The sequence below is a fragment of the Rhinatrema bivittatum genome, chromosome 2 (assembly GCF_901001135.1).
Source record: "Rhinatrema bivittatum chromosome 2, aRhiBiv1.1, whole genome shotgun sequence".
Taxonomy (NCBI): domain Eukaryota; kingdom Metazoa; phylum Chordata; class Amphibia; order Gymnophiona; family Rhinatrematidae; genus Rhinatrema; species Rhinatrema bivittatum.
Genome location: NC_042616.1, coordinates 38,300,834 through 38,328,378, shown reverse-complemented (window position 1 = coordinate 38,328,378; position 27,545 = coordinate 38,300,834). Strand labels below are relative to the sequence as shown.

The 27,545-nt window shown below is 46.9% G+C and overlaps 1 protein-coding gene across 1 annotated transcript; it reads left to right on the top strand.

The window, feature by feature from the left end:
- On the top strand, positions 1-27,545 carry LOC115083870 (oocyte zinc finger protein XlCOF6-like). The gene is made up of 7 exons (XM_029587920.1): positions 1-284; positions 1,333-1,459; positions 2,245-2,358; positions 10,265-10,378; positions 20,452-20,583; positions 21,380-21,487; positions 23,084-27,545. Exons 1-7 carry the CDS (start codon positions 273-275, stop codon positions 24,916-24,918), a joined length of 2,442 nt encoding a protein of 813 aa, XP_029443780.1. The 5' UTR covers positions 1-272; the 3' UTR covers positions 24,919-27,545.

The following is a 27,545-nucleotide window of genomic DNA, read 5'->3' as shown; positions in this document are numbered from 1 at the left end:
CGAAGCCACTTGCTCTCAGCAGAGGGGGGAGTTTGCTTTCTCTTCCAGGGCTGTAAAAGAGCAGGAAAGACTCCAGAATGAAAGCAGAAACTTTCTGCTGCAAACCCCAGATCTGCCCTGCAGAGGGGGAGAGGAGGGACTTTGTCTGAGCCCCTCAGGAATCAGTCCAACCCCCCCCTCTCCCTCTCCTATTCATCTTTCTCCGCATCTGATGAGGGAAGGGGACATCTCCAGCCTGAATCCATCCCAGCAACCGCAGAATTCAGAGGGAAATGTCTGATCAAGTAAGAAATTATTCCCTATGCTCCTGTATACAGGGCACCAGCACATAAAGGGAAACGTTTCCCTGTGTAGCTCTTCTAACCTTCCCTCCACACAGCACAGCACAAAGATCTTTACCTACCTGAGACAGGGTTGAGTTCTGGTCACCCTGAGATTAGCAGGATGCTCTCCACCTTGTACACTCTCTCACATGCACACACATGAAAACAATATCACTCATACGTGCACATTGAAACATTCACACACATGTACATGCACATGAACACGCTGTCTCTCATCATCCAGTAAACATGTTGCTAACAGTACATTTTTTTATGAGTTATCATAAGGCTTGGGAATAACTGCACAGAGTGGTGGTTGCTACCCTTAAGAGAAACATGGGGCTTACCTGCATGGAATGGCAGTTACTACCATAAGAAACTTGCTGGGTAGACTCGCTGGACCATTTTGTCCTTTTCTGCCATTTTTACTATGTTACATGCACATATATACTTCCAGTCTCATAACCGTACATATTCAGAAACATGTTCACAGTTCACACACGGGTATGCATGCACACACTCTTACATATAAACACACATTCATGCATATATTCGCTCTCTCCTAAATGTGCATGCATACACACACACACTTTACCCTCACACAGTCACACTCTCTCCTCACTTCTCAGACCTGACCTCCAATTTCCTGCCTTCAGACACCAACTCACCAGCTCATATCCCTCCTATCTTTTCAGCTCTTGCACCCATTACCTTCTCCTTCATAAAATCCACACAGATCGATGCCTCTGATCCATATGTGCTGGTACCATCTCCTCCTTCCAATTGCTGAATCAATTGACACCCAAGATTTCCAGACTGTTCTGATGGGGACCAAGAGATCTACACAAAATACTCAACATTTAAGAGAGCAGAGCTCTTTTTTATAGTATAATCTACTGGCGAGCTGATCTCACTGACAGAGGCCATATTAGAAAGTTTATTATGCTCACACACACATATAATGAACCTAGAAGGAGAGGGACTGAGGGTGTCCTGTTTGCTGTTCCAGGCATCAGTCACATTCAATGACGTCGCTGCTTATTTCTTGGAAATGGAATGGGACATTCTGGGAGAACAGCAGAAGGAGCTGTACAAGAAGGTCATCAAGGAGATTCATGGCATCCTCATCTCCTGGGGTAATTATGCCTTTTCTATCCTTTACCACCCACTGGACCTCTGCAGGATGGGCGCTGCTATTTTATCAGGGCTGGAAAAATCCCAGGAGCCAGTTCCCATGGCCACCTAAAATTTAGGTCCTGGCACCTGATGCCATTCCAAGTCCAATGGGAAGACACCATTACAAAAGATGCTGTTCTCTGCTGGAAGTTAAATCTTTTGCATGTTAAACTAGATACTTTACCAAGACCAGCTGAAACATGCACCTCTCTAGAGCAAAAGGGGGAGCAAGGGGGAGGATTTACCTCTCTGATTCCCACCTTTGAACCACAACTTCAGAGTAAGGGCCTCATGTGTTCGCTCTGCACAGATAATTCTACTGCATAACATGTAACCCTTCCAGGTGGTAACCTGATGTCTCGGGGCAGATATCCCCTTTCTCCATCTCACTAGCCTCTGGGTAGTTATCTTTATGTACCAGGGTTTGGGTTTTCCTTCTCAGATGCTCCTAATAAGAAGCTGAGACTCCTCCTCTCTTGGAGGCCACACGCTGGCAGAGAAGATTGGCACCTGCAGTGCCTCCACCTGGAAGGGTCATGGGTAGAAATGGCTGTGCCCGTAATCCTGCAAGGGTCAATCTCAATTAAGGGGCAGGCTGCAACTGCCTCTCCTCACCATGCTTTCTCATGCAAATATATACCTAAAGCCGGACAGACAGAGACGCACACAGGAAACATCAAGCCTCTCCGGAGTTTTACAAAAAACAAGTTCAAAGTAATTTTCCAATTTTTTTTTCTATTGACAGGTTATTCAATTGTTAATCCTGATGTTATTTTCAAGATTAAAAAGGAAGATGAGAAATATTTTGCTCAACTCTATGAGTGGGAGGGAAAAGAAGACATGACTGACCCCACCAACAGTAAGCAGATATGTTTGTTTAAAATATTTTGGTACCACCTTTTCCAATCAAAAGAATATCTAGTGGGGTATACAGTCTAAAACCTCTGAGGTCACTATTCAAAAGCCAACGGAAAAGTTATTCATCTAAATGGCTTACCCGGCTATATTCAGCCTTTATCTGGGCTAAATTCTAGCCAGCTAATAGGTTTGGGAGCTAGAATTTAGCAGGGTTTGCCGGGGGTGTTCCAGGGGCACAACTGGGAGCAGTTAGCTGACTAAGTTAACTGGTTAACTCCGATATTCAGAGTTAGCCAGTTAACTTAGCGGCTAGTCAGGTCAAAGACCTGTCCTAAAGTTGGCCGGCTATAGTTAGCCAGCAAACTACTTAAGATAGCTGACTATGTTCAATTGTGCAGCTACACTACTGAATATGCCTCCAGAGTTAGCTGGATACGTTTATCCGGCTAACCTTGCTATCCGGATTGTGTCTGAATATGCACCTCACAATATGAAACCTAAAATACTCCCTGTACATACCCGGATCAGTCCAGACTCCTGAGTTTTGCCTCCCCTCCAGCAGATGGCGACAGAGAGGTTTATTCAAAACAACCCTGCCATATGTACCAAGGTGCCACCCACAGTCCCCCCGTCTTACTCTGTCTCCAGCAGATGGCGGAGGTGCAAAAGTCACAGTCTCTTCTGATTACCTGATTACAAATAGTTGATAGAGCAGGACTGTAGTCAGGTTTTTGAGCTGGTAAATTAGGGGGATTCTGTTCCTTTAAATTTTAATAGGTTAAAAAAAAAAAAAAAAAAAGAGCAAGTCCCTCACCGACAGAGGTTCTGTGAGTGTCCCAGGGGGTTGCTAGGTCCTGAGGGGACCATCCCTCCTGGTTGAGACTGCTGCTATTAAGGGTCGAGGATCCTGCACTTGGTTGTCAGTAGCGTCAGGGTGATCCAGGGGAGTCCGGTTCACTCACCCCTACAGGAGCAGGGCCTGCTACAGAACCAGGGACAGCGATTGGGCAAGTTTTTCTGTTTCAAAAAAAAAAAAATATATAGGGGCAGATTTTAAAAGCCCTGTGCACGTAAATCCAGCTGGATTTACACGCGCAGGGGACTTGTGCACCTATGTTGCATAGGCCGCTGGCGCGCACAAAGCCCCGGGACGCTCGTAAGTCCCGGGGCTTTGCTTGGGGGGGGCGTGTCGGGGGGGGCGTGTCGGGGGCGGCGCGGCATTCGGGGGCGTTCCGGGGCGGGGTCGTGCGCGTGGTGCCGGCCCAAGGGCGTTCCAGGGGCGTGGCCGAGGCCTCCAAACCAGTCCCCAGGCCGGGGAATGGCGCGCCAGCATCCGGACAATGCGTTTCTGAACAAAGGTGGGGGGGGGGGGGCCGGAAAAAAAGTTCCTTCCGAAATCGGAGCGGCCTCGGAGGGAACGGAGGCAGGCTGCTCGGCTCGGCGCATGGAGGTTGCAAAATTCCCGTGCATGCCGACCCTGGATTTTATAACATGCGCGCGGCAGCGCGCGCATGTTATAAAATCGGGCGTAGATTTGTTCGCGCCGGGTTGCGCGAACAAATCTACGCCCGCGCATAACTTTAAAAATCTACCCCATGTTGTTTTTTTGCTTTTGTGCTCCAACTCACCGGTACCTTTCTTGACTTCCCTGCTTCCCTCCGCTGCCGTTTTCGCTGCGTTTTGCGGCTTTTTGCCGCTGTTTTCTTATTTTTTTTAGCTGCGGCAGGGATGTCTCGGGGGTCGTCTTGCTGCGCGTGCGGCTCAGCGCGCGAGTGCGTCTGTCAAGGGAGGTCATGTGCACTGACTGCTTGCCCGGAGGAGAAGGACCCTCTGTTTTGCCCCGGGAGGATTGGCATCGGACTCCTTAGCCCTCCACGCGGCTGCCGGCAGGCTGCACGGCCCCAGCTGATCCGTTCCTGCTGAGCACGGAACGGAGGCCATCTTGGGTAATTTTCAGGCAGCCAAGGGGGCCGCGATGGGGGAGGGGTTTTCACCACCCTTACTATCTCCGCAATGGATTATCCCCGAGGGAGATGTGCCAGAGGACCCGGACTCTCCTGCAACAGGGGTTAGCCCTGAGGGGGCTGATGATCCCTCTTCTGACTCTTCTTTTTCTTCGGAGTTCGTGGTGCTGATGCACAAGGCCTTTAAGGAAAAAAAAGGCAGGGAAGAAACGGGAAAAAATCCCTTCGCAGGCTCCACGAGGAAAAGTGAGGAAGCGTGCTGGATCTCGAGGAGGGTCGGAGCGTCATAAGGGCAAACAGCCTTTATGGTCTGTGCCACCTAGCACGGATTCGGACTCCACGTCCCAGGACGACCCAGATCCACAGCACAAGCTCCCGGTGGGGGGGGGGGGGGGGGGCGATGAGGACGCGGATCCACAGCAGGACGGGAGCCGAGGGGCTCAGGCTATGGAAGGTGATGATCCCAAGGTGGTGCGCCTCTTTAAGAAAGATGAATTGAATCCCCTTATTCCGGCCATCCTGGGGCAGTTAGGCTTGGAAGCACCGCCGGCGGAGTCTCGGTTGGGGGCTATGGATCTGGTATTGCTGGGTCTCAGGGATCCTGCTATTTCTTTCCCTTTCCATTTCTCAGCAACGGATCTGCTGTTTAGAGAATGGGATACCCCGGATTTGAGGTTGAAGGTCAGTAAAGCGATGGACAAGCTTTATATCCTCTGCCAGAGGAGGCGTTGGAGCTGCTGAGAGTTCTGAAGGTGGATGCAGCGGTGTCTGCTCTCGCCAAGAAAACCACTATCCCAATCACGCGGGCAACGGCCCTCAAGGACCTGCAGGACAGGAAGTTGGAACTCCGGCTCAAGAAAGTGTTTGAGGTATCAGCGCTGGGGGTCCGAGCGGCGATGTGCAGTAATTTCGCTTTGGTGCGGGCCCAACAGCTACAGGCTAATGCCGGCCTCTCGGAAGGGGAGGCTCTTCAGGCGGACAGGCTGGAAGCGGTCATCACTTACAGTGCCGATGCTCTCTATGATCTGTTGCGGACGTCGGCTAGATCCATGGTCTCCGTGGTTTCTGCGCGCAGGCTTCTGTGGCTGAGGAATTGGGCAGCGGATGTTTCGTCCAAGGCCCAGCTCGGCTCGCTTCCTTTTAAAGCCTACACTTAAAGGTCTAGCTCAGAACCACGTCCCAGAACTTGAATCATTCTCGCTTTTATAATCATATCAAACAACTCCTAATTTTTATCCTTGGTCTCACAATTCCAAATCATTAAATATTTGAGCATGCTACACCAATACCTCTTAATCCAGATGTAACCTCAGTTTTTGAAGTCTTCACTCCTAAAGAAATAACCGCCAGTTCTTGTTTACTTAACCCTATTCTGTAGACGTAAACTTTTCATGAAGACTGTAATCTGTAAACACCTGTATTTACTATTTATATTTATTATTTAGCTATTAACATTGTTCTGTTACCACTTGGTACTATTTCTCTCCTTTACCTCAAACTCTAAGTTCCTACTAAGTTAGCCATGTTATTTATACCCAATCGTTGGATGTAATTGTATATTTGTTTAATTGTTCAATCTGTTTGATGTAATTTTCTGATCCTTGTTCTGTGTAAACCGAAGTGGTATGCACTAGTGCATGAACTCCAGTATATAAAAGCCTTTAAATAAATAAATAAATAAATAAATAAAGGCAAATTGCTGTTTGGCAAGGATTTGGAAAACATGATTCAATCACTGGGAGAGAACAAGGTCCATAGACTACCGGAGGACAGGCCCAGGTCGAGAGGATTGTTTACAGCTCGGTCTCGTTTCCGTGGTAGGAGACCCCGTCCAGCGCGATTGTCTGGGTCATCTCTTCGCCCAGGTTCAAACAGGCAGCAGTCGTGGTCTCAGTCCTTTCGAGGCAGACGTTTCAGCAGACCAGGTAACCCCCAGTCGGCTGTGAGGGCTAAGGCCTCGCAATGAGATACTGCCAGTCCATTCCTCAGTACCTGTCATCCATCAAGTGCCAGTCGTGGGAGCCAGACTATCGCTCTTCTTCGAGGGTCCAGTGGGTCCTCACCGTGATAAGTCAAGGTTACGCTTTAGATTTTGTACGGCGCCCTCGGGACAAGTTCCTGATCTCTCCAAGCGCATACCGAGAAAAGCTAGCTGTACAAGGCACGCTACAGCGCTTACTGGACTTGGGGGCTATAACTCTGGTTCCGTCCGCGGAACAGTGGAGAGGTCGCTATTCCATTTACTTCATAGTCCCCAAAAAGGAAGGTACTTTCAGACCAATCTTAGATCTCAAAAGAGTCAATAGATGCCTTCGGGTGCCACGTTTCAGAATGGAGACTCTTCGGTCGGTCATCGCTTCGGTACGACAAGGAGAGTTCCTGGCTTCTCTGGATCTCATGGGGGCATATCTCCATATTGGCATCAGTTCTTACCACCAGAGGTTTCTCAGGTTCTGCATACAAATTTGGGAGGCAGGGAGCCCTGCCTCCCAAATTTTAGGAAAAAACTTAAGACTTGGTTATTCAAGCAAGCCTTTCCGGACACAACTCAATGACACAATCCAATAACTCCTAAATCACCTTGCCGTTTGTTTATAACATTTATTTTGTATACTACATTTAAATTGTATATTGTTTAACCATTTCTATCCTCTTTTCTATTTTTCCTACTCCAAGTTTGGCCACCTTTGTTAAATGTAACTGTACCTTCTGTCACCACAGTTCTAGTTCTATGTTCTTAAGTTCTATGTATTTTATTGCACCCCCATTCTATGTAAACCAGCAAGATATGTTTTCATGATTGCCGGTATATAAAAACTCTAAATAAATAAATAAATAAATAAATAAAATAAATACTGGGAGATCACTACCAGTTTCAGGCTCTGCCTTTCGGGCTGGCCACCGCACCCAGGACTTTCATCAAGGTCATGGTTGTGGTAGAGGCGCAGCTTTGGATGGATGGCTTGTTGGTGCTTCCCTATCTGGACGACTGGTTGATTCGGGCGAAGTCCGAGGTTCTGTGTCGGACAGCTATCAAACAACGGTTGCGATCGCTTAGCTGGGTGGTCAACCTGGCCAAGAGTCGTCTGACCCCCTCTCAGTCTTTGGAGTTTCTGGGAGCCCTGTTTGACATGGAGCAGGGGAGAGTGTTCCTTACTACAGAATGTGTGTTCAAGCTGCAGGGACAGGTGAGGAGTTTGTTGTCCATGCGAGTCCCCAGAATGAGGGATTACTTGAAGGTCCTGGGATCCATGACGTCCACTCTCGAGTAGGTGCCCTGGGCCTTTGCTCATATGCGTCCCTTACAATCTGCGTTGCTGTCCCGCTGGAATCCTGTTTCAGAACAGTTTCACCTGCCGCTTCCCCTCACGGACTCAGCGAGGGTCAGTCTCGACTGGTGGCTCTTCTCAGAACATCTGGAGTGCGGAGTTGCCCTGGTGATGCCCAACTAGACAATCGTCACCATGGATGCCAGTCTCTCCGGCTGGGGAGCAGTTTGTCTGGGGAAGTCTGTGCAGGGGCAGTGGTCCAGAGAACAATCTCAGTGGTCAATCAACCGGTTGGAGACCAGAGTGGTGGCTCTGGCCTTGGAAACCTTCCTCCCGCTCCTTCGGGGGAAGTCAGTCAGAGTCTTGTCAGACAATGCAACCACGGTGGCCTATATCAATTGCCAAGGAGGAACCAAGAGTCGACCGGTGGCAATGGAGGCGCAACAGTTGATGAACTGGGCGGAACAGCATCTTGTAAGCATTGCGGCATCTCACATTGCCGACGTAGACAACGTACAGGCAGACTTCCTCAGTCGTCACCATCTCGATCCCGGGGAATGGGAGTTGGCCGACGAGGCTTTTCAGCTCTTATGCGATCGGTGGGGCATGCTGTGCATGGATCTGATGGCCACATTCAAGAATGCCAAGACTCCACACTTCTACAGTCGGCGCAGAGAGACAGGCGCTAAGGGCATCGATGCCCTGGTCCTTCCCTGGCCAAAAACAGCTTACTGTACGTATTTCCTCCCTGGCCTCTGATAGGCAAGGTAATCTAGCGAATAGAGCTCCATCCGGCAGAGGTGATTCTAGTAGCTCTGGAGTGGCCGAGACGTCTTTGGTTTGCAGATCTGCTCAATCTCTCCGCCACGGAGCCTCTACAGTTTCGGGAGTCCACAGCTCTGCTTCATCAAGATCCCGTCTGTTTGGAAGAGGCGGATCGCTTCTGTCTAGCGGCATGGCTTTTGAGAGGCAACGGTTGAAGAATAAAGGTTATTCTGACGCGGTGGTGACCACGTTGCTGAGGTCACGAAAACAGTCTACTTCCTTAGCTTATGTCAGAGTCTGGAAAGTTTTTGAAACCTGGTGTGGGGATCACGCGGTGGATCCTACACGAGCGTCAGTATCAAACATTCTAGGTTTCCTTCAAGCCGGACTTTCTAAGGGTCTTTCCTGTAGTTCCCTCAGGGTACAGGTTGCGGCGCTCGGTTGTCTCAGAGGTAAGGTCCAGGGGGTAGTGTTAGCATTGCACCCCGATGTGGCTCTTTTCCTTCGAGGGGCAAAGCACTTATGTCCTCCGCTTCGTCACCCGTGTCCTTCCTGGAACCTCAGTTTGGTACTTTCGTCCTTGTGTGCTCCGCCTTTTGAGCCCATAAAGTGGACGACGCTGAAGGATCTCACGCTGAAAGTGGTAGTTTTGGTAGCTATTTCTTTGGCCCGTCGGGTGTCGGAATTGCAGGTGTTGTCATGCAGGGAACCTTTCTTGCAGATGTCTGATTCCGGTGTGTCCTTGCGGACGGTTCCCTCCTTTCTCCCAAAGGTGGTGTCTTCTTTTCATTTGAATCAGTCGATCGAGCTTCCGTCATTTTTGGATTTGGACCGATCGGATCCCGCTGCGAAAGATTTACGGAAACTGGATGTACGCAGGGCTCTGCTACGATATCTAGAGGTTACGAATTCTCTCCGTGTGTCAGACCATCTCTTTGTGTTGTGGAGTGGTCCGAAAAGAGGTAGTATGGCATCCAAAACTACGATAGCTTGTTGGCTGAAGGAAGCTCTCAGTTCCACATATTTACTGTGTGGTAAAACGGTACCGGTGGGACTTTGTGCCCATTCTACGCGGTCACAGGCCGCTTCATGGGCAGAATGTCATCAAGTTTCGCCACAGGAAATTTGTAGGGTGGCTACTTGGAAATCTTTGCACACTTTTGCGAGGCATTACAGATTGGATGTTCAAGCTTCGGATTCCGGGGGATTTGGAGAAGGGGTGCTCCAAGCGGGCCTCTCCGGCTCCCACCCTAGGTAAGTTAGCTCTGGTACATCCCAGGTGTCTGGACTGATCCGGGTACGTACAGGGAAAGGAAAATTAGTTTCTTAGCTGATAATTTTCGTTCCTGTAGTACCACAGATCAGTCCAGAGCCCCGCCCGTGACTGTGTACACTAAAATAATGGAGAGTCCGCTCGTATAATGTTTTTCTGGATATTTGTACTACCTTATCGCTTGTTCTATTGGTTCTGCAAGTTCTGTTCCCAGTTGGGGGTTTGACTGAGCATTATTATAGATGGAAAGATAGTTAGTTGTATAGTTTGGTTTTGTTCCATTCTGCTTTGACATTGCGTAAGACTGAGGGACTGTGGGTGGCACCTTGGTATATATGGCAGGGTTGTTTTGAAAAACTTCTCTGTCTCCATCTGCTGGAGGGGAGACAAAACCCAGGTGTCTGGACTGATCCGTGGTAGTACAGGAACGAAAATTATCAGGAAAGAAACTAATTTAACTTTATCATAAAATCAAAACTCAACCCAGCTCAATAAAAGTGTTGGAATTAAAGGACTTTGCATTTTCAGATCACAGGAGATGGGTCATTAACAACAACATTCGGAGACGTAAAATCCATTCCTTTGTATAATATGAGCAGGTCCTCAGTGACTCCTTGTTTGTTTTTCTCATCGCAGGCCTTCCGATTGTAACGTCTGTGTTCTCACTGAGTGTCAAACAAGAGGAAGATCTGCCTTTCATGGATCCTCCTGAATCGGAGGCAATGGAAGAGCTTCACCCCCCTGTAACAAGCAAGTATCAGATTCCTCCTGGACATGCTCTGTACTGAGGTCAGCCAGTGCCATTCAGGCACTCAGCACTGTGGGGACAAGAGGCCCAACATCCTCTCCCTTGCCTGCATTGGCTAATCTAGCACTGCTTCATATAGGCATATGAAACACACTCTGCAATGCAATGCATTATTTTTGGTAACCTATTTAAATATTAATTAATTAATTTATTTAACGTTTTTTTTTATACTGACATTCATTTGCATATCACATCGGTTTACATGGAACAATTTTAACGAGAACATATGAGATTTACATGGAACAGTTTTAACAGCAACATATGAAATTAGAATTGAACTAGTATAACAGTAACAAGAACACAATAGAGGCAAGTACATGGGACTAGTATCACAATAATGAAGGTATAAATAAGGCGTGGGTAGGGGGAGGTAATATTTAACAGTGGCATTGCTTAATATAATGTGGAGGAAGAGTAAATGTGTGTGGGGGGGGGGGTTATGAGCTGGCTTGCACTATTTTGCATGCAACAGCTCATTAACTTTTTTTTTTTTTTGCAATAGTTTACATTAACTCATCATTAGCATTCATGAGGACTAACATGCTAGAGTGCATTAATGGTAGCATGCATTAATATGTGTTTAATATGCATTAATGCTTACATAAGTGTTAGTCCACTTTAATATTTTGACACCCTAGCGTCTGACCAGCAATAGGAGGAGGCCAAAAGACCAATTAATAAAGATCAGGATATTCTAGTCTGTCATCTTACGTTTCAGTTCTTCCAAGTCCCATAGTTAATCCAACACTTCCCCCCCCCCCCCCCCCCCCCCCTTCTGTGTCTTGCCGCCAGGTTAGTAGGAATCCATACAGCCACCAGAATGAATGTGGTGGTTGTCCAAAGCATTCAGCCTCCCCATGCTATTCGATATTAAGGTTAAAAGCATGTCTGCTTCATGCAGGTATCCCCGGCTCTTTTGGAAGTCTGATTCCGTTGCACCACGGCTGTTAGGGTCACAGCCATTGCCGCTCCCCAAGTTTTCTTGTCAGCCTGAGTCAAGTCGTGTCACTGTTGTTATTTATTTATTTATTTATTTATTTAATATTTTTCTATACCGGCTTTCACGACTAGTAGTCGCATCAACCCGGTTTACATTTAACATTTAGTGTAATGAACATAAAACTAAATGAATTGAACTGGTGCAGGAATAGCAGTTACAATAAAACCAGGAAAAATACAACTGGGAGAGGAGGAAGCAAGAAGAAAAATATAGCAATAGGTACAAAAAACAAAATTACAAGATAATATTTACAATATGTACAAAATTAAAGTCAAGACTAAAGGTGGTCATGGGCTGGAAAAATTGAGGCTAAAATAGGAAGAGTATGATGAATAAGGCAGAGTGATGGTCTTTACACTGGGATTCTGGTAACATGGGATAGCCTGATTGAAGGGTAAGGTTTATATGGATCAATCAGAGATTTGATAGGCTTTTTTAAAAAGCCAAGTTTTTAGCCTTTTTCTGAAAGTTAATAGGCACTGTTCTTGGCGTAGCTCAGATGGGATGGAATTCCATAGACGTGGTCCTGCTGAGGATAATGCTCTGACTTCCAATGATTTATGTTGGAAGGTTTTGGCGTGTGGAACATGTAAAGCTTCTTTGTAAAATTCCCTAGTAGGTCTGACAGAGGTACGTTTTTCAAACGGAATTTGTAGATTTAATGGTGCCTGAAGTTGCTAGGGTTGGTGACAGAGGTACCCCCTCTGGCTAGCCTTAGTGAGCTGGCTCTTCATTGCAGCATGCCTCCTCCCAGCAAAGTGTATTGGATTTGAAGCTGAACGGCAAGAAAGGAAAACCCCAAAATAATGGCGGCGTCTCAGCTTTACCTTTTGATCACGTACAGTAGCTCTTTATAAAGGGCCTAATCTTCAAATCTACCCACGTTTCCGCTTTTCTGTGCATTAGTAGATGCACAGAGCTTCATGCTGGTATTTTATAAATTGTGTGGTGGGAACTGCACGGTTTATAAAATACCCATGTAGTTCTGTTCCAAAAGTATGCACGTATGCTTCAGTACGCATGAATACTTTCAAGGCGAGAGAATTCATACTTCCGCTGCCCTTTTTATAAACATACGTGCGTGCAGCATGTCCGTGTAAGAACCCAGATTTAGACATGGAGGCAGGCCATTTATAAAGTACGCGTGTATACCATTTTGAAAATACTTACTTGGGCGCATCTTTGAAGTCACCAGGTCACCCAGTCCTTCTCCAGTTCACCTAGGTTCCCTAGCACTTCTCTCTGAACCCCACAGCACTTCGCCCAGACCTCCCACCTGAACACTGCAGACAAAAATTACTGCACTCTGCCCTGAAAAGACCTTAACCTGCCCCTTTTTTCCTGTCGGTAAAATATATGTGTGAAATGGGAAATACACGCATATTCTCAATGCTTATAAAAAAGCTTCCCTGTCCGTACCCGGATCAGTCCAGACAGTGGGTTGAGCCTCCTGTCCAGCAGATGGAGACAGACCAAAAGTGAAAGGGTATCCTATATCAGGACAGTGCTCACCCTGTGTCCCTTCAGTATTTCTCTGTCTCCAGCAGATCCAGACAGTTGAACCTGCGGCTCCCCTTCTTTAGCTATTTCTTCTTTCTGTGTGGTCTTTTTCTTCCTCACTGTTACTTCAGGATCAAGCAATAACTGCCTACCTAATTCTTATATAAAAAAAAAAGAAATAGAAATTTTTCAAAGTTCAAAACCTGTGTTTCTCAGGGAGACAGCTCTGTCTCCTGGTTCTTATAGGGTCCTAGGTGGGCTTGCCCTTGAATATTCAGCCTAGGATTCCTTACTCGGTGACCCTTGACTGGCTTGGGGCGATACTGGTGGTCCAGTCACTCCCCCTCTTGACTTCTCTGACCCGGGAGTTTGATTTGCCTCAGGTACTGCTGCACTGACATTTTTAGGCTGCTGCTGATAGTAACAAAAAAAAAAAGTCAAGGAAGCCAGAAGGAGCACTTTTGCCTCACCCATGTTCAGTTGCTCTGGGGAGAAACGGAACGAGCAGAGCAGGGTTCACTCTCCTGCCTCTGCTCGCTATTGCAGCCCGGCTCAGCTGTTTCTAATTAGCGGCAGCTTTCCCCTGCTCCTGCCGAGATCAGCTACTTGTCTAACCTGCGGGGAGCCTGCTTCGCGGCCTATGCTCGGATTGCTTACCCGGGGGGTGAGGGACCCTCCGGTGCACCAGCAAAGTTGGCGGTCCGGGTCGGGCTCCCAGGACAGCTCTCTCGAGAAAAACCGCGGGAATGGCGACCATTTTGGGCTCAGGGATTGCAACGGATTCTGTGCCTCAAGGGAGAGGGGAGCCGGATTTTGCGATTTCGTCGTCAGATTTAAGCCCCATGCACTCCCTGGAGGGGGTGCCTGACCTCTCTGACCGAGCCCCTCCCCCCCCAATTACCCGGGAAGACTCAGCATTATTTTTCACCAGATTTTGTACTGTTGTTGCACAAATCTTATTTAGCCAGCCTTCAGGAACAGGAGGAACCCCCTCTGGACCCCCCTCCGGCAAAGATCCCTCGGGTGTCCATTGCCCAGCCTCCTCGGGCCCCAGATAGGGTTCTGTCCGAGTCAGGACCGTTCCGGGCGTACCAACCACCCCAGACCCTCCCCAGCCCTCTCCTCCAGATCCTGATCCGGATACAGATTTACTCCCAAATCCCCCAATAGAGGGTGACGACCCGCGGGTTTTAAGATTATTCCAGAGGGAAGAGCTGGACCCGCTCATTCCCTTTGTACTGGATGAGCTGGGGATTGAAAACCCACCTGAGGAATCCGCCTCTGCCCCAGGAAACATTGACCCGGTCCTGGCGGGACTCAGGGCTTCTCCACGTACGTTTCCATTCCACCCTTTGCTCACGCAGCTCCTCCTACGGGAATGAGAGTCTCCCGAATTGGGTCTTCGAGTGGGCAGGACAATGGACAAGCTCTATCCCCTACCCGACCAATGCCTGGAGGTGCTTAAGGTTCCTAAGGTGGACGCTTCGGTTTCCGCAGTCACCAAACAGATCACCATCCCGGTGGTTGGAGCCACGGCGCTAGTTTGCGATGTTCAGGATCGCAAACTAGAACTGCATCTCATCGGATCTTTGAAGTCCTTGCTTTAGGAGTTCGGGCGACAGTCTTTAGCAGTCTCATGCAGTGGGCAAGCCTCAGGTGGGTTCAGCAATTGCTCAGCACCCATGACCTCCCGTCTGCAAAGGCGGAACAGGCAGATCGGCTGGAAGCTGCGGTGGCATATGGGGCTGACGCCCTTTATGACTTGCTCTGGGTGTAGGCCAGGGCCATGGTGTTTGCAGTTTCGGGCAGACGGCTGTGAAATTGGGCTGCAGACCCCTCCTCCAAGTCGCAGCTGGGCACACTTCCCTTCAAGGGTAAGTTGCTTTTTGGTGAGGACCTTGAACAGCTTATTAAATCTTTGGGAGATAACAAGATCCATAAGCTGCCCGAGGACCGCCCTAAACAGACTAAGTCCTTCTTTCCTTCGCGCTCTCGCTTTCGAGGCCAGCACAGGTACAATAACAGAGAGTGGGGATCCTTCCAAAGAGGTGCTTCCGCTAGATCCCAGCCGTGGTCTCATTCCTTTCGTGGCAGACGTCCCTTCCGAGATAGTAACCTGCAAGGCTCCTCTGCAAAATCCTCACAATGAGATACGGCTGGCCCATTCCTCTGTTCAAAACGTAGGTGGTCATCTGTCCCTGTTTCTTGAGGAATGGATCAAGATTACAACGGATCAGTGGGTTCTTGAGGTGATCGAAAAAGGCTACGCATTAGAATTTGCTCGGGACCTCCCAGACCACTACCTTGTCTCTCCCTGCGGGAGCCGGAAGCATCCGGTGGTGTGTCAGACACTGGTCAGGTTGCAAGAGCTTGGAGCCATAGTCCCTGTGCCTGTAGAGGAACAGGGATCCGGCCAGTACTCCATCTTCTTCGTCGTTCCCAAAAAGGATGGCTCCTTCAGACCAATCCTGGACCTCAAGAGAGTCAACCGGGCCCTCAGGGTTCCCCATTTTCGGATGGAGACCCTGAGAGCGGTCATAGCGGCGGTTCACTCAGGCGAATTTTTCGCATCTCTCAATCTTACGGAGGCTTACTTACACATCCCAATCCGTCACGACCATCAGAAGTTTCTCCGCTTCAACATCTTGGGTCAACAGTTCCAGTTTCGGGCGCTTCCGTTCGGTCTAGCCACCACGCTGCGCACTTTTACCAAGGTCATGGTGGTGGTGGCGGGATGGAGTCCTAGTCCATCCTTACCTGGACGACTGGCTCATTCGCGCCAAATCAGAGGACCTCTGCACGATAGCAGTCAACAGAGTCTTGACATTTCTCAACTCCCTGGGGTGGATAGTTAACTTCTCCAAAAGCAACCTCCAGCCCTCTCAGGTCCTGGAGTTCCTGGGAGCATGCTTCGACACCCGCGTGGGCAAGGTGTTGCTACCAGAGGCCCGGGTGCTCAAGCTCATGGATCAAGTACAACATCTCTTATCACTCTCGGTTCCCACGGCCTGGGACTACCTTCAAGTGATGGGCTCCATGGCCTCAACTATCGATTTGGTTCCTTGGGCCTTTGCGCATATGCGTCCATTACAGAAAGCTTTGCTGTCCCGCTGGAAACTGGTCTCGGAGGAGTTTCAGACTCCACTACCTCTCTCCGACTCTACCGTAGCCAGCAACTAGTGGTAGCTATCGCTCGCCCACCTTCTGAAGGGGGGTACCTCTGACGACTCCCCAGTGGATCATCGTTACGACGGATGCCAGTCTCTCCGGCTGGGGAGCGGTGTGTCAGAATCAGTCTACCCGGGGACTATGGTCCCCAGTGCAATCCCAGTGGCACATCAATCGCCTGGAGGCCCAAGCAGTTCATCTGGCACTCAAGTCCTTCCTTTCTTTCATCCGTTGTAAAGCGGTACGAATCCTATCCGACAAGGCCACCACAATAGCTTACATCAATCGCCAGGGAGGCACCAGGAGTTGTCTGGTGACATTGGAAGCCAGCAAGCTCCTCTCCTGGGCGGAGCACCATCTGGATCGGCTGGCGGCCTCCCACATCGCGGGGAAGGAGAATGTTCAAGCCGACTTCCTTAGTCGTCAACATCTAGACCCTGGAGAGTGGGAGTTGTCTGAAGAGGCAATGGATCTTGTCATGAGCAGGTGGGGTATTCCCCACTTGGACCTGATGGCCACCTTTGGGAATGCGAAGGCTCCCAGATTCTTCAGTCGCAGAAGGGAGTACTGCTCAGAAGGCGTAGATGCCATGGTCATGCCCTGGCCTCGCGATGTCCTCCTATACGTCTTCCCACCTTGGCCTCTGGTGAGAAAGGTGCTCAGGAAGATAGAACTTCACATAGGTCCAGTCATTTTCGTGGCATCGGAGTGGCCTCGAAGACCATGGTTCGCGGATCTGGTGAACCTCACAAAGGAGGGTCCCCTCCGCCTCGGTCGTCTCCCAACCTGCTGCACCAAGATCCCGTATTTTTCAATCAGGCGGATCGCTTTTGTCTAGCAGCCTGGCTTTTGAGCAGCGTTGACTGAGAAAGAAGGGTTATAAAGAAGAAGTTATTTCCACGCTGTTGCGGGCATGTAAAACTTCCACCTCTCTCGCTTATATCCGAGTTTGGAGAGTGTTTGAGAATATGTATTCCGATTCCAGTGTCCCGGCACGCAATGCCCCGGTATCCCTGGTTCTCTCCTTTCTTCAAACGGGGCTCTCCAAAGGTTTGTCCTTCAATTCCTTGCGGGTGCAGGTCTCGGCTCTCGTTTCCCTCCTGGGCGGATCAATGGCTGTGCGCTGGTGGCCCATCCGGATGTCATACGTTTTTTTAAAGGGGCCAAGCATCTGAGCTCGCCTGTCTGGGCTACTTGTCCATCTTGGAGTCTTAATTTGGTGCTGCGAGTTCTCGGCGATGCCCCCTTCGAGCCTCTTTGACGGGCCACCCTTAAGGACCTAACCCTCAAGGCGGTTTTCCTTGTCTCTATTTGCTTGGCCAGGAGAGTGTCCGAGTTCCATGCGTTGTCCTGTAGAGAACCTTTTCTCCGTTTTTCTGATTCTGGGGTTTCCCTCAAAACAGTCCCGTCCTTACCTAAGGTGGTGTCCTCTTTTCACGTAAATCAGTCCGTGGAGCTTCCGGCTTTTTCTTCAGAGGACATTACCAGCACTCGGGGCGGAAAACTGCGGCAACTGGATGTGAAGAGGGTTCTCCTACAATATTTACAAGTCACCAACGAGTTCCGTGTCTCTGATCATCTCTTTGTCTTATGGAGTGGTCCCAATAAGGGGAACAAGGCTTCTAAAGCTACTATTGCCAGGTGGCTAAAGGAATCGATCGCATCGGCGTATATCTGTCGGGGCAGGCTGGTACTGGAGGGCTTAAAGGCCCACTCTTTGCATTCACAGGCTACGTCTTGGGCGGAGAGTCAGTTGGTTTCCCCGCAGGAAATATGCAGAGCTGCTACTTGGAAGTCTCTGCTCACGTTTGCTCGACATTATCGTCTTGATGTCCAGGCGCCAGAGTTTGGCTCTTTTGGCAGACAGGTGCTTTGAGCAGGATTAACTCGGTCCCATCCTACTTAGGGAAGCTTCGGTACATCCCACTGTCTGGACTGATCCGGGTATGTACAGGGAAAGGAAAATTGGTTCTTACCTGCTAATTTTTGTTCCTATAGTACCACGGATCAGTCCAGACTCCCGTCCTGCTGCGTTAGTATGTCCGCTCGAAGTTTTCTTTTTGTTCTACACAGCAATTCTGAACGAGGGGTTTTTCTATCGGATTTTTGCTTCCTATCAGATTTTCAGGCACCGGAAGTATCTACCTGATAGATATCTATATAAGAGCAGTTTTCTTACAGGGTTTTTGAATTTCAAATTACCAGTTAATTGTTTAAAGGTTTTTCTTGCTTGATCTTTTCCGAGTTAATGTTATCTTTCTCTGCTTTGATATCCTTTATACTGAAGGGACGCAGGAGGGGCTGTGTCCTGATATAGGATACCCTTTCAGTTTTTCTCTATCTCCATCTGCTGGACAGGAGGCTCAACCCACTGCCTGGACTGATCCGTAGTACTACAGGAATGAAAATTAGCAGGTAAGAACCAATTTTCCTACATCCGCAAGTACATGCTACTTGCATGCATATGTGCTGTTTCATGCATGAAACCTCTTATGTTTCCACCAAAGTGTGATATATCCTGACATGTGGTGTCGGGGTGTTATTCGTCTTCACTGGGGAGTGTTGGCCCTGGTTCTGGCTGTCTGATTCATGGTAGATACAGGCCTCTGGGTCCATTTCTCCCTCCCGTCCATGTACCTAAAGTAACCTACGTTGTCGGTCGCTGTCTTTCACCTGGTCCTTGGTGCTGTGGCTGTATCTTACTGTGGGCCTGATGTAAAAAAAAAACAAAAAACGTGAGCTAAATTTTATCTCATATTTTGTTTACCCATGCAACAAAAATTGAGTAAACACCCGATGCAGTAAGCTAATTGTATGCTGATGCATCAGGAGTTAAAAATTAAAACAAAAAAAGTGTGCTAACCCAAAAACGTGCACAGAAGACATGCTTTGGAGGCATAAAATGAGATCTATGCTCATCAGATATTTTCTGCACAGAAAATACATTTTGTGATAACAAATAGTGTCTTTTGCACATAAAACAAAATGTACATGCAGAAACTACAATTGGTGTGCATAGTATTTTCTCTGTCCATAAAACATGCTTTAGGTGCAGAAAATTTGATTTGTTTACAAAACGTGTTTTATGTGCATCGGTTCAGAGCACAGAACCCCAGGCTTAGCCCCATCAACTTATCTGATTTTTTTCTAATATTCCGCTTTTCAGGTACTCTGGGTATTTCCTGCTCCCCAGAGACGGTAACTTTCAAACCGGTACGCGGGCACACGTGCGCGCGTTCGTCGGCCCACGTCCAGGGATGCGGCTGTTTTTATGGGTTGCGCGAGCGTAGGCACGCGTGCTATGAAATGGCCCGGCTGCACGTACGCGGGCGCCAGATTTTACGGGAGTGAGCGCACGCGGCGCAAATGCCGCTTCCTCCGCGTGAATCGGGGGATCTTAAAAGTGGTGCCATTTCCAGTTTTACCAGTTCGTCCAGTTAAGAGGGCGAGGGGACCTCCAATAGCCTTCGGTTCAATAGTCTTCACTCCCCCTCCCCGGTTAGCCCCGACCCTTAAAACCCCGCGGATCTGCCTATTTATCTTCATTTTATAATGCACACGGCGTCCACAGCAGAAGTAAAGTTACGCGGCGGGGGGCCTCGGTGCGCGCCGGATCGCGTAAGTATGTACACGCACCTCTCGGCTTCAAGCCCCGCCCAGCCCACGCCCCACTTTGAAGATTTCCGAGACCCGCGTGCTGCGGGAGATAACGCTCGTCCCTCGGCAGCTTTCAGAATCTGCTCCGTGGATTTTCAGCGCTGACCGGCTACATTTGCTAAGCCGGCAAAGTTACTCCCCTATGACTTTTCCCAGGGAACTTTAGCCCAAGTATATTCAGAGCGAGACTCGTCCCGCTGAATAATTTGGCTAAAGTTGTCTAGGTCCCTTTACCCGGAAGCCCTTAGCCGCTAGCCGGCTCTCTGAACATTTATTTATTTTTATTTAAAAGCTCTTCTATACCATCGTTAAGTTAGATAACCAACACAATGGTTTACAGAAAGGCACGATAATGAGAATTATGAGTGGTATAGATTACAAATTACTCATGTGCCATCATAGTAAGGTAACAATTTAAAATAATAAACTAAGTGTGTAAGTTAATCCTGACTGTTAGGAACATATTAGGCAGTTTGAAATTAACATTGATATGCATTTGTAGGTTAAAAATAACAACCTCTAGCTGTGTGCGTCCTTATGCATCAGCTGTTTTTCTCCTTCTCTTTATCTTTATAAAAGCTTGTTTAAAGAGCCAGGTTTTCAGATTAGTTTTGAATATTTTCAGATTTCTCTGCAGCCTTATTTCGAGTGGCATGGGACCTCATTGTTAACTGTCTTTTCCTGTAACAGGCTCCCCCAGCGTCAGGCCTGACATCCTTATCCGATTTAAGGAGGAAGAAGGACGCGGGACCGAGCCCCAGGGATCGGAGGGCAGAGGAGGTCTGACTATCGCAGGCCCGTGTGAGGAGCTGCGTGAAGCAGGTGACAGGGCTTGGATTAGAGCAAGCTATTGGCCGACCCAGATATTTCCACAGAAGAAAGACACCTCCTACAGACCAAACACAGCAAGAATAAAGCATTAGAACCCAGACCCCTGACCTTTACTGTGTTTGTCTCCCTTATTTCTCATTTTCCTTTCCTTTTCAGGTTTCTCTTTTTGGTTTTGCCTTTTGTTCCTTTCTCCTCCCTTTCTCCTCCTCCTCCATTTCACCAGAGCCCGTCTCTCTTTCCAGTGCCCTCTCCTCGTCCCGCTCCAGTCTTTTTTTTTTTTCTCCTTCCACCTTGCAGACCTTCCTCTCTCACCTCTCTCTTCTCCTCCTCTTCCCCTGTCTCTGTCCTTTTCGCCCGCCCCTGTCTCCCATTGTGAGCTTTTCCGTCCGTCCTTCCACGCCTCACTGTTTCCGACCTCCCTCGCTGCTGTCCTACCATGCTCTCCCTTCCTCCCCTCCCAGCAGCCCCCTGGTGGTTATTTTTCCCGGGAGCCCTGCGGTGCCGGCAGCTGAAGGGGGGAGGAAGGCAGGATGGCCCCCCCCTGCGAGAAGCGGATGGAGGGAGTGAGGCAGGATGACCCATGCTGGCTGCAGTAGGGGAACTGGGTGACCTGCCTGCCATGGCTCCTGCTACGCAGGGGTCCTTTCACTCCTTCCACCGGGATACGTACACTTTCAGAGCTCACAAAATTCCCTCATTTCCCTTTTGGTCAAGTCGTGCTTTTCTTAAGTCAATAATATCCAAGACTTCTTCAAAAGCTGAAGCTGCATTCTCATTTTTCTAACAGGCGGTCGAGGTTACAGTCCCGACCTCGCGGTAGAGATTCTGAAAATGGAAGAGCCTCGTGCCAGCGACCAACCGGAGGGAGGAGAGGAGCAGTCTGATATCAAGAGCGGTGAGCAAAAAAAAAATGCCTTCATAACAAACTCATTGCTGTGGAGGATTTTAAACTTCCTTATCGCCCCTGCCAGCAGATGGAGTCGGAGGAAAAAAGCTCACAGCTGACTTCATTCCCTCTGTAGGAGGGGGTGGTCTGGTGCTGCCTTCAGCAGTTCAGTACCTCTCTGCATTCCCTCTGTGGGGGGGGGGCGCACCTGGCGGTGGTGCTGGTGGGACCGATTCCTCTCCCTTCCCCCTTGGGAACTGACTCATTTGGGGGGGGGGGGGGGGGTGTCCCTGAGTTCCCACACCAACGGGTCAAACACCGGGCGGCTCTCGGTGGGTCTTGTTTATAATTAGAAGCTACTGATGGAAACTCTCCCTCTATTCTGAGAGAGCAAGAGGAGGGCAGTAAAGTTTGTTGAAAGACCCACGGCACATCCTTTCCCCCCCCCAGACTGCCCTCCGGTCTCCTGTGCTGCCGTGTCGGATATGGACTTGGTAAGGGGGGGTTTGAAGTGATCACCCTCCTTTCTCTCTCCCTCCGCTCGCCTCCAGAAAGGTTGTGTACAAAAAGAAAATGGCGGTGCGGAGCTGCAGTTAAGTCACAGTGACTCGGTGTACCAGCTGGTGCTTTCTGCCTGTCTTAGGAATAGACAGGTGCCAGGCTGGCAGGTGAAATCTTAAACAGCCGAGGCCTCCTCTCTGTTATGCTTTTTAACCCTCTTTAAGAGATAACATTCTTTGTGAGTAATCCTTGAAGTTTAGAGAACACATTTTAGAAACCAACTAGGGTTGTTTCTTAAATGCCCCTTTTTTGCACCCCCACCATGCCTCCCCCCACACCGGTTAAAGGTTGGGGCCATTTCAGCGCGAGGTGCTGAGGCAGCTCTCTGCTTTCCTCAAGGCGCTATTCCAGGACAAATGATTCGGCTGCCATGTTCTTGGCATGCTCCTCTGTTGCGACTCTTGGAGTCTTCTGCTCTTGGAGGTCAGACACCACATATTCTCGGAGAATTTTAGACCTGCTGTTGGGCGCGTGTACATTTAGGCAGAAAACTTATCCAGCTAACTCTTAATATCAGAGTTAGCCGGTTAAGTTATTCGTCCAACTCTGCCCCTCCCCAGAACGTCCCCAACACACCCCTTCTTATTTTGCTAATTCTTAGTGGGATAAGAAAGGGAAATATTCAAAACTAACCATTTAAACAGGTAACTCACAAGATATCCATCTAAATATCTTTGAATTTTATCCCCCATGGACCTTAGGCAAGCAAATGACTTTAAATAATCATGCATAGAAATTCTTTTATATGTACTGGATATATTTTTAACTGCATGAAGCAAGTGATCTGTTTTGGATTAAATATAGTAATGGGACAACCCAAATCTTGAAGACACGAGATCTCATACCAAAAGAGAGATACAATCCATCATTGCTCTGGTTCTATTTATTTTAGTTTTTAAACTCCTTTGGCCAGGAAATTCAGATTCTCCGGTCTCACAGAATTAGGAGTATATTATATCCTTTCTCCCTTTGTTTTGTTTTGTTTTGTATGTTTTTCTCCATAGCTGTAAAATTAATCATTGTATTCTCGATGTAATCCAACAGATGACGGATTCAGGAATAGTAAGAGGCAGAGAATGTGCGATGGACAGCAGAGGAAGGAATGGAAACGGAAAGACCTCAGCAGGGACAGCCCAGAATCTTCAGCTGACTGCGGAGGACATATTAGTCGAGTAACGCCCTCTGGAGTGAAAGCTAAATCTCAGAAAGGAGGGAAACCAAATGCATGTCCTGAACGAGAGAGAAATTCCAACCACTGCTCAAATCTTGCACAAACTGAGAGATTTGATGAAGGCGAGAGACAGTCTAAAAGTGCTGATACTTGGGAAATCTTCAACACAAACTCACATTTCATTGAACACCAAGGAATTATAGAATGTGGGAACAAGCTCACTGAGAAATCAAGACCCACTTGTATCCAACAATATCCTAAAAAGGAGAGAAAATGCACATGTACAGAATGTGAGAAAATATGTAATAGGAAGTCAAAGCTGACAGCACATAAAAAAATACAGAAACAAGACCAGCCTTTTAAGTGTCCTGATTGTAAGATTTGTTTTACTTGTAGAGCACAGCTCATAATTCATCGGAAATTTCACAAAGGTCAGAAAGAATTTAAATGTTCTGAATGTGATAAAAACTTCAGTCACAAATATGTCCTGAGAAAACATCAAATGGTCCATACTACCCATTTGGAGACACGTCCCCCAGTGAAACAATTTAAATATTCTCAATTCGATAAACGTTTCAGTCAAATATCTTGTCTAAGAAAGACACTGCCCCAAGAAAAGCCATATAAATGTTCTCAGTGTGATAAATGTTTCAGTCGGAAAGGCCAATTGCAACAGCATGAATTGACCCACATGAGACAGAAACCATTTAAATGTTCTGAATGTGATAAAAGTTTCTTCCATAAATCTGGCTTAAGAATTCATGAAATGACGCATACTGGAGAGAAACCATTTAAATGTTCTGAATGTAATAAAAGCTTCTGCCAGAAATCTGACCTAAGAAAACATGAAAACATTCATACCCGAGAAAAACCATATCAATGCTCTCAATGTAATAAATGTTTCAGTCAGAAAGGGAACCTGAGACTGCATGAAATAACCCATGCTGGAGAGAGACTATTTAAATGTTCTTATTGTGATAAAAGCTTCTTTCAAAAGTCTGGCCTAAGACTACATGAAATGACCCATACTGGACAGAAACCATTTAAATGTTTTGAATGTGATAAAAGCTTCTGTCAGAAATCTGGTTTAAAAATACATGAAATGACCCACACTGGAGAGAAACCTTTTAAATGTTCAGAGTGTGGAAAAAGCTTCAGTCAGAAATCTAGCCTGAGAATTCATGAAATGAAACACACCAAAGAGAAACCATTTAAGTGTTTTGAGTGTGATAAAAGTTTCTGTCAAAAATATGGCTTGAGAATGCATGAAATGATTCATACTGGAGAAAAACTATTTAAATGTTTTGAATGTGATAAAAATTTCAATCAAAAATCTGACCTAAAAAGACATGAAATGACTCATACCAGAAAGAAACCATTTAAATGCTTTGTATGTGATAAAAGTTTCTCTCAAAAATATGGCCTAAGATTACATGAAATGAACCACACTGGAGAAAAGCCATTTCAATGTTCTGAATGTGATAAAAGCTTCAGTCAAAAATCTGGCCTAAAAAAACATGAAATGATCCACACTGGAGAAAAACCATTTAAGTGTTCTGAATGTGATAAAAGCTTCATTCAAAAATCTGGCCTAAGAAAACATGAAATGATGCACACCAGAAAGAAATTAATTAAATGTTTTGAAAGTGATAAATGTTTCAATCTGAAAGCCAACCTGGAACAGCTTGAAATGTTCCACACACTGTAACATTCTTGTACCAGAAAAACACTAGAAGCATAACACTAACAGAACTGAAGAGATCAGAAAAAGACACTAAATCCATATCCTCCATTAATAAATTGAAAATTACAGTAAAGCACAAAAGCTATGGAGATATGCAGAAAATAGAATAGAGAGAATTCAAAGCGGTTTTACAAGGAATTGGGAAAAAACATTAGTGTTGATAAAATACCACCAGCGAATGAAGAAGAGGACGTTTTGGAGAAATGTATATGAAGATCCTATAGAGCACATCAGAGAAGCAGAATGGCTACCCAGCATACAGGAGAATATAGAAAAGGAAAACCTCAACTCTGGAATGGCCTGAAATTACAATAGTGGAGCTGGAAGCCAGATTGAAAAGAGCTCCAAATTGGAAGGGCTCTGGTCCTGATGGAGTGCCCAACTTCTGGCTTAAATATTTAATATTTCTGCAGCAAGACATGAATAACTGCAAGAACCCAATTGATCCCAAAGCCAGAATTCACTGCACAATGGCTGATTACAGAAAGAGGTCCTTCCAAATAATTTCCCCAAAACGAATAGACTAGTAATGTGCCTGCCTACAGTCTATAAGCTGCTCACTTCAATAGATGCAGATAGAGTTAATGTGATCATATATTCCAAAAGCATCTTGGCAACAGAACAGAAAGGTAAGAAAAGAGGAGCTTTTGGAGCGAAAGACCAGCTGATCCTGAATAAAGCCATTATGGACAATGGTAGAAATACCGCAAACCAATAGAAAACCCAATATTGTTCTCCACTCCAAAACTTAACAAAAAAAGGAACAGTGTACAAAATCAAATATCTTCTTCTGAGACACAGTTTGAATTGAAATAGACTTTTGCTTATAACTGTTATCATACAGAGTGGTAAAAACACCATTGACATTGTCTATTTGCCAGATTTATAATCATATACCAGTTATGTTCAAACAAGCTATCACCACTGTATCTACTTCAAAAAAAAAAATCTTTATAATGCAAGTAAAAAAATCAAATAAGTGAAGCTTATCTTGTATCCAGTGCATTAGTAATTGACTTAAAACATTACTGCTTCAGTTCAGTGTCTCAAGGTTAACTGTTGTGCACCGCTGGACAATGCGTCTTCCCCATGCGGCACTCAATGGAGTATTTTGGGCTGATGGAATAATTTTGGCCAAAGTATTCCATCGAGTGGTAAAATGGAGAAACGCAGGGTCTGTAAAACAGAACCGGAACAGTTACAAGCAAAAGTCTATTTAAGTTAAATAGTGTCTCAGCAGGAGACTTTTGATTTTATACTCTGTTCCTTTTTAACACTTATATAAATAGTCAAAACATCAATATAGCATGGAGTGACTATAAGAAAGCTTTTGATAGTGTTCCTCGCTCATGGATATTAGACTCTCTTGAAGTGTACATTGATCGAGTACATCAGGTTCACCATGAAAATGAGGCAGACTACACTCCATCTGAACTGTGAGGCTGGATATGTTATTCCTAACATCAAGCTATTTCAGGGAGATTGCCCGTCACTGCTCTTTTTTTGTCTGGCATTAAATCCACTGAGTACTCTAACTGCTTGGACTATGGAATTAGCCTTAATCCTAGAGCTACCAACTCTCAATCAATGACATCTCTCCTACTGCTTGTAGATGATTTGAAACTTTACAGCTCCTGTGATGGCCATTTAGAGAATGACTCTGGGTAGTGAAGAGTTTCTTGGATGACATCAGGATGACCTTCGGTTTGGACAAATGTGCAAAGGTGACCTTCCTTAAAGGAAAATTCACTTATCTCCCTGACTGAGGACTGTAATATAAAGGAAGTGGAGCAGGAAGGTGTATGAAAGTGCTTAGTAGCAGACAAAGGTGGAAAATTCGACTACTGAGAGAAGAGATCAGCAAAGAGTACTTCAGGAAACTGAATATTAACCAGCTCGCAATCCCTGCACTTTCATATTTAAAAAATTCTTCTATTCCACTGCCTCCGTACAATTGTTCGACGTGGACATTGGGATTGTAGACTGGCCCCATAGAGATCCTGCAAAATTGGATGGAAAAACAAAAAAGCTCCTTCATGCCAATGAGAGAAGCTGTAAGAAACAGTGCGTGCCAAGCTTGTGTATCCCTACTGATGAGGGTGGGATGGGTCCTATGGAAACAGGCTACACCTATAGATCTACCATCTTAGGCCTTCAGGCATATTTATTGGCATCAGGAGACCTAAGTTCCTCTGATAGAAGGTAAAGCCGCCTCCTTTAACCGAAGCCTTTCAAATCAGGCTAGGCTATGGCTCCGAAAGTAGACTAATTGAACCAGGCCTGAAACGGTAATTATGTGGGCCTCCATAAGTAATAAAGGAGGAAATGAACTTACGAGTCAAGGCCGAGGAAATACATGAGAACAGAGAAATGAGCTAGGAGCTGCAAAAGATGGGAAACGGATTTTCAGTGTCTTCCTCCTTCCTGCGAAGTTTCATTCTCCATGTGTCTAGAAGCTGATGTAGCATAAAGGGGGTAATTTTCAAAGGAGTTACGTGCATAAATGTAACTACTATTGTAGCAATTTTCAAAAGCCATTTACTCACATAAAGTGCACTTATGTGAATAAATCCTATGGACGATTCAATGGC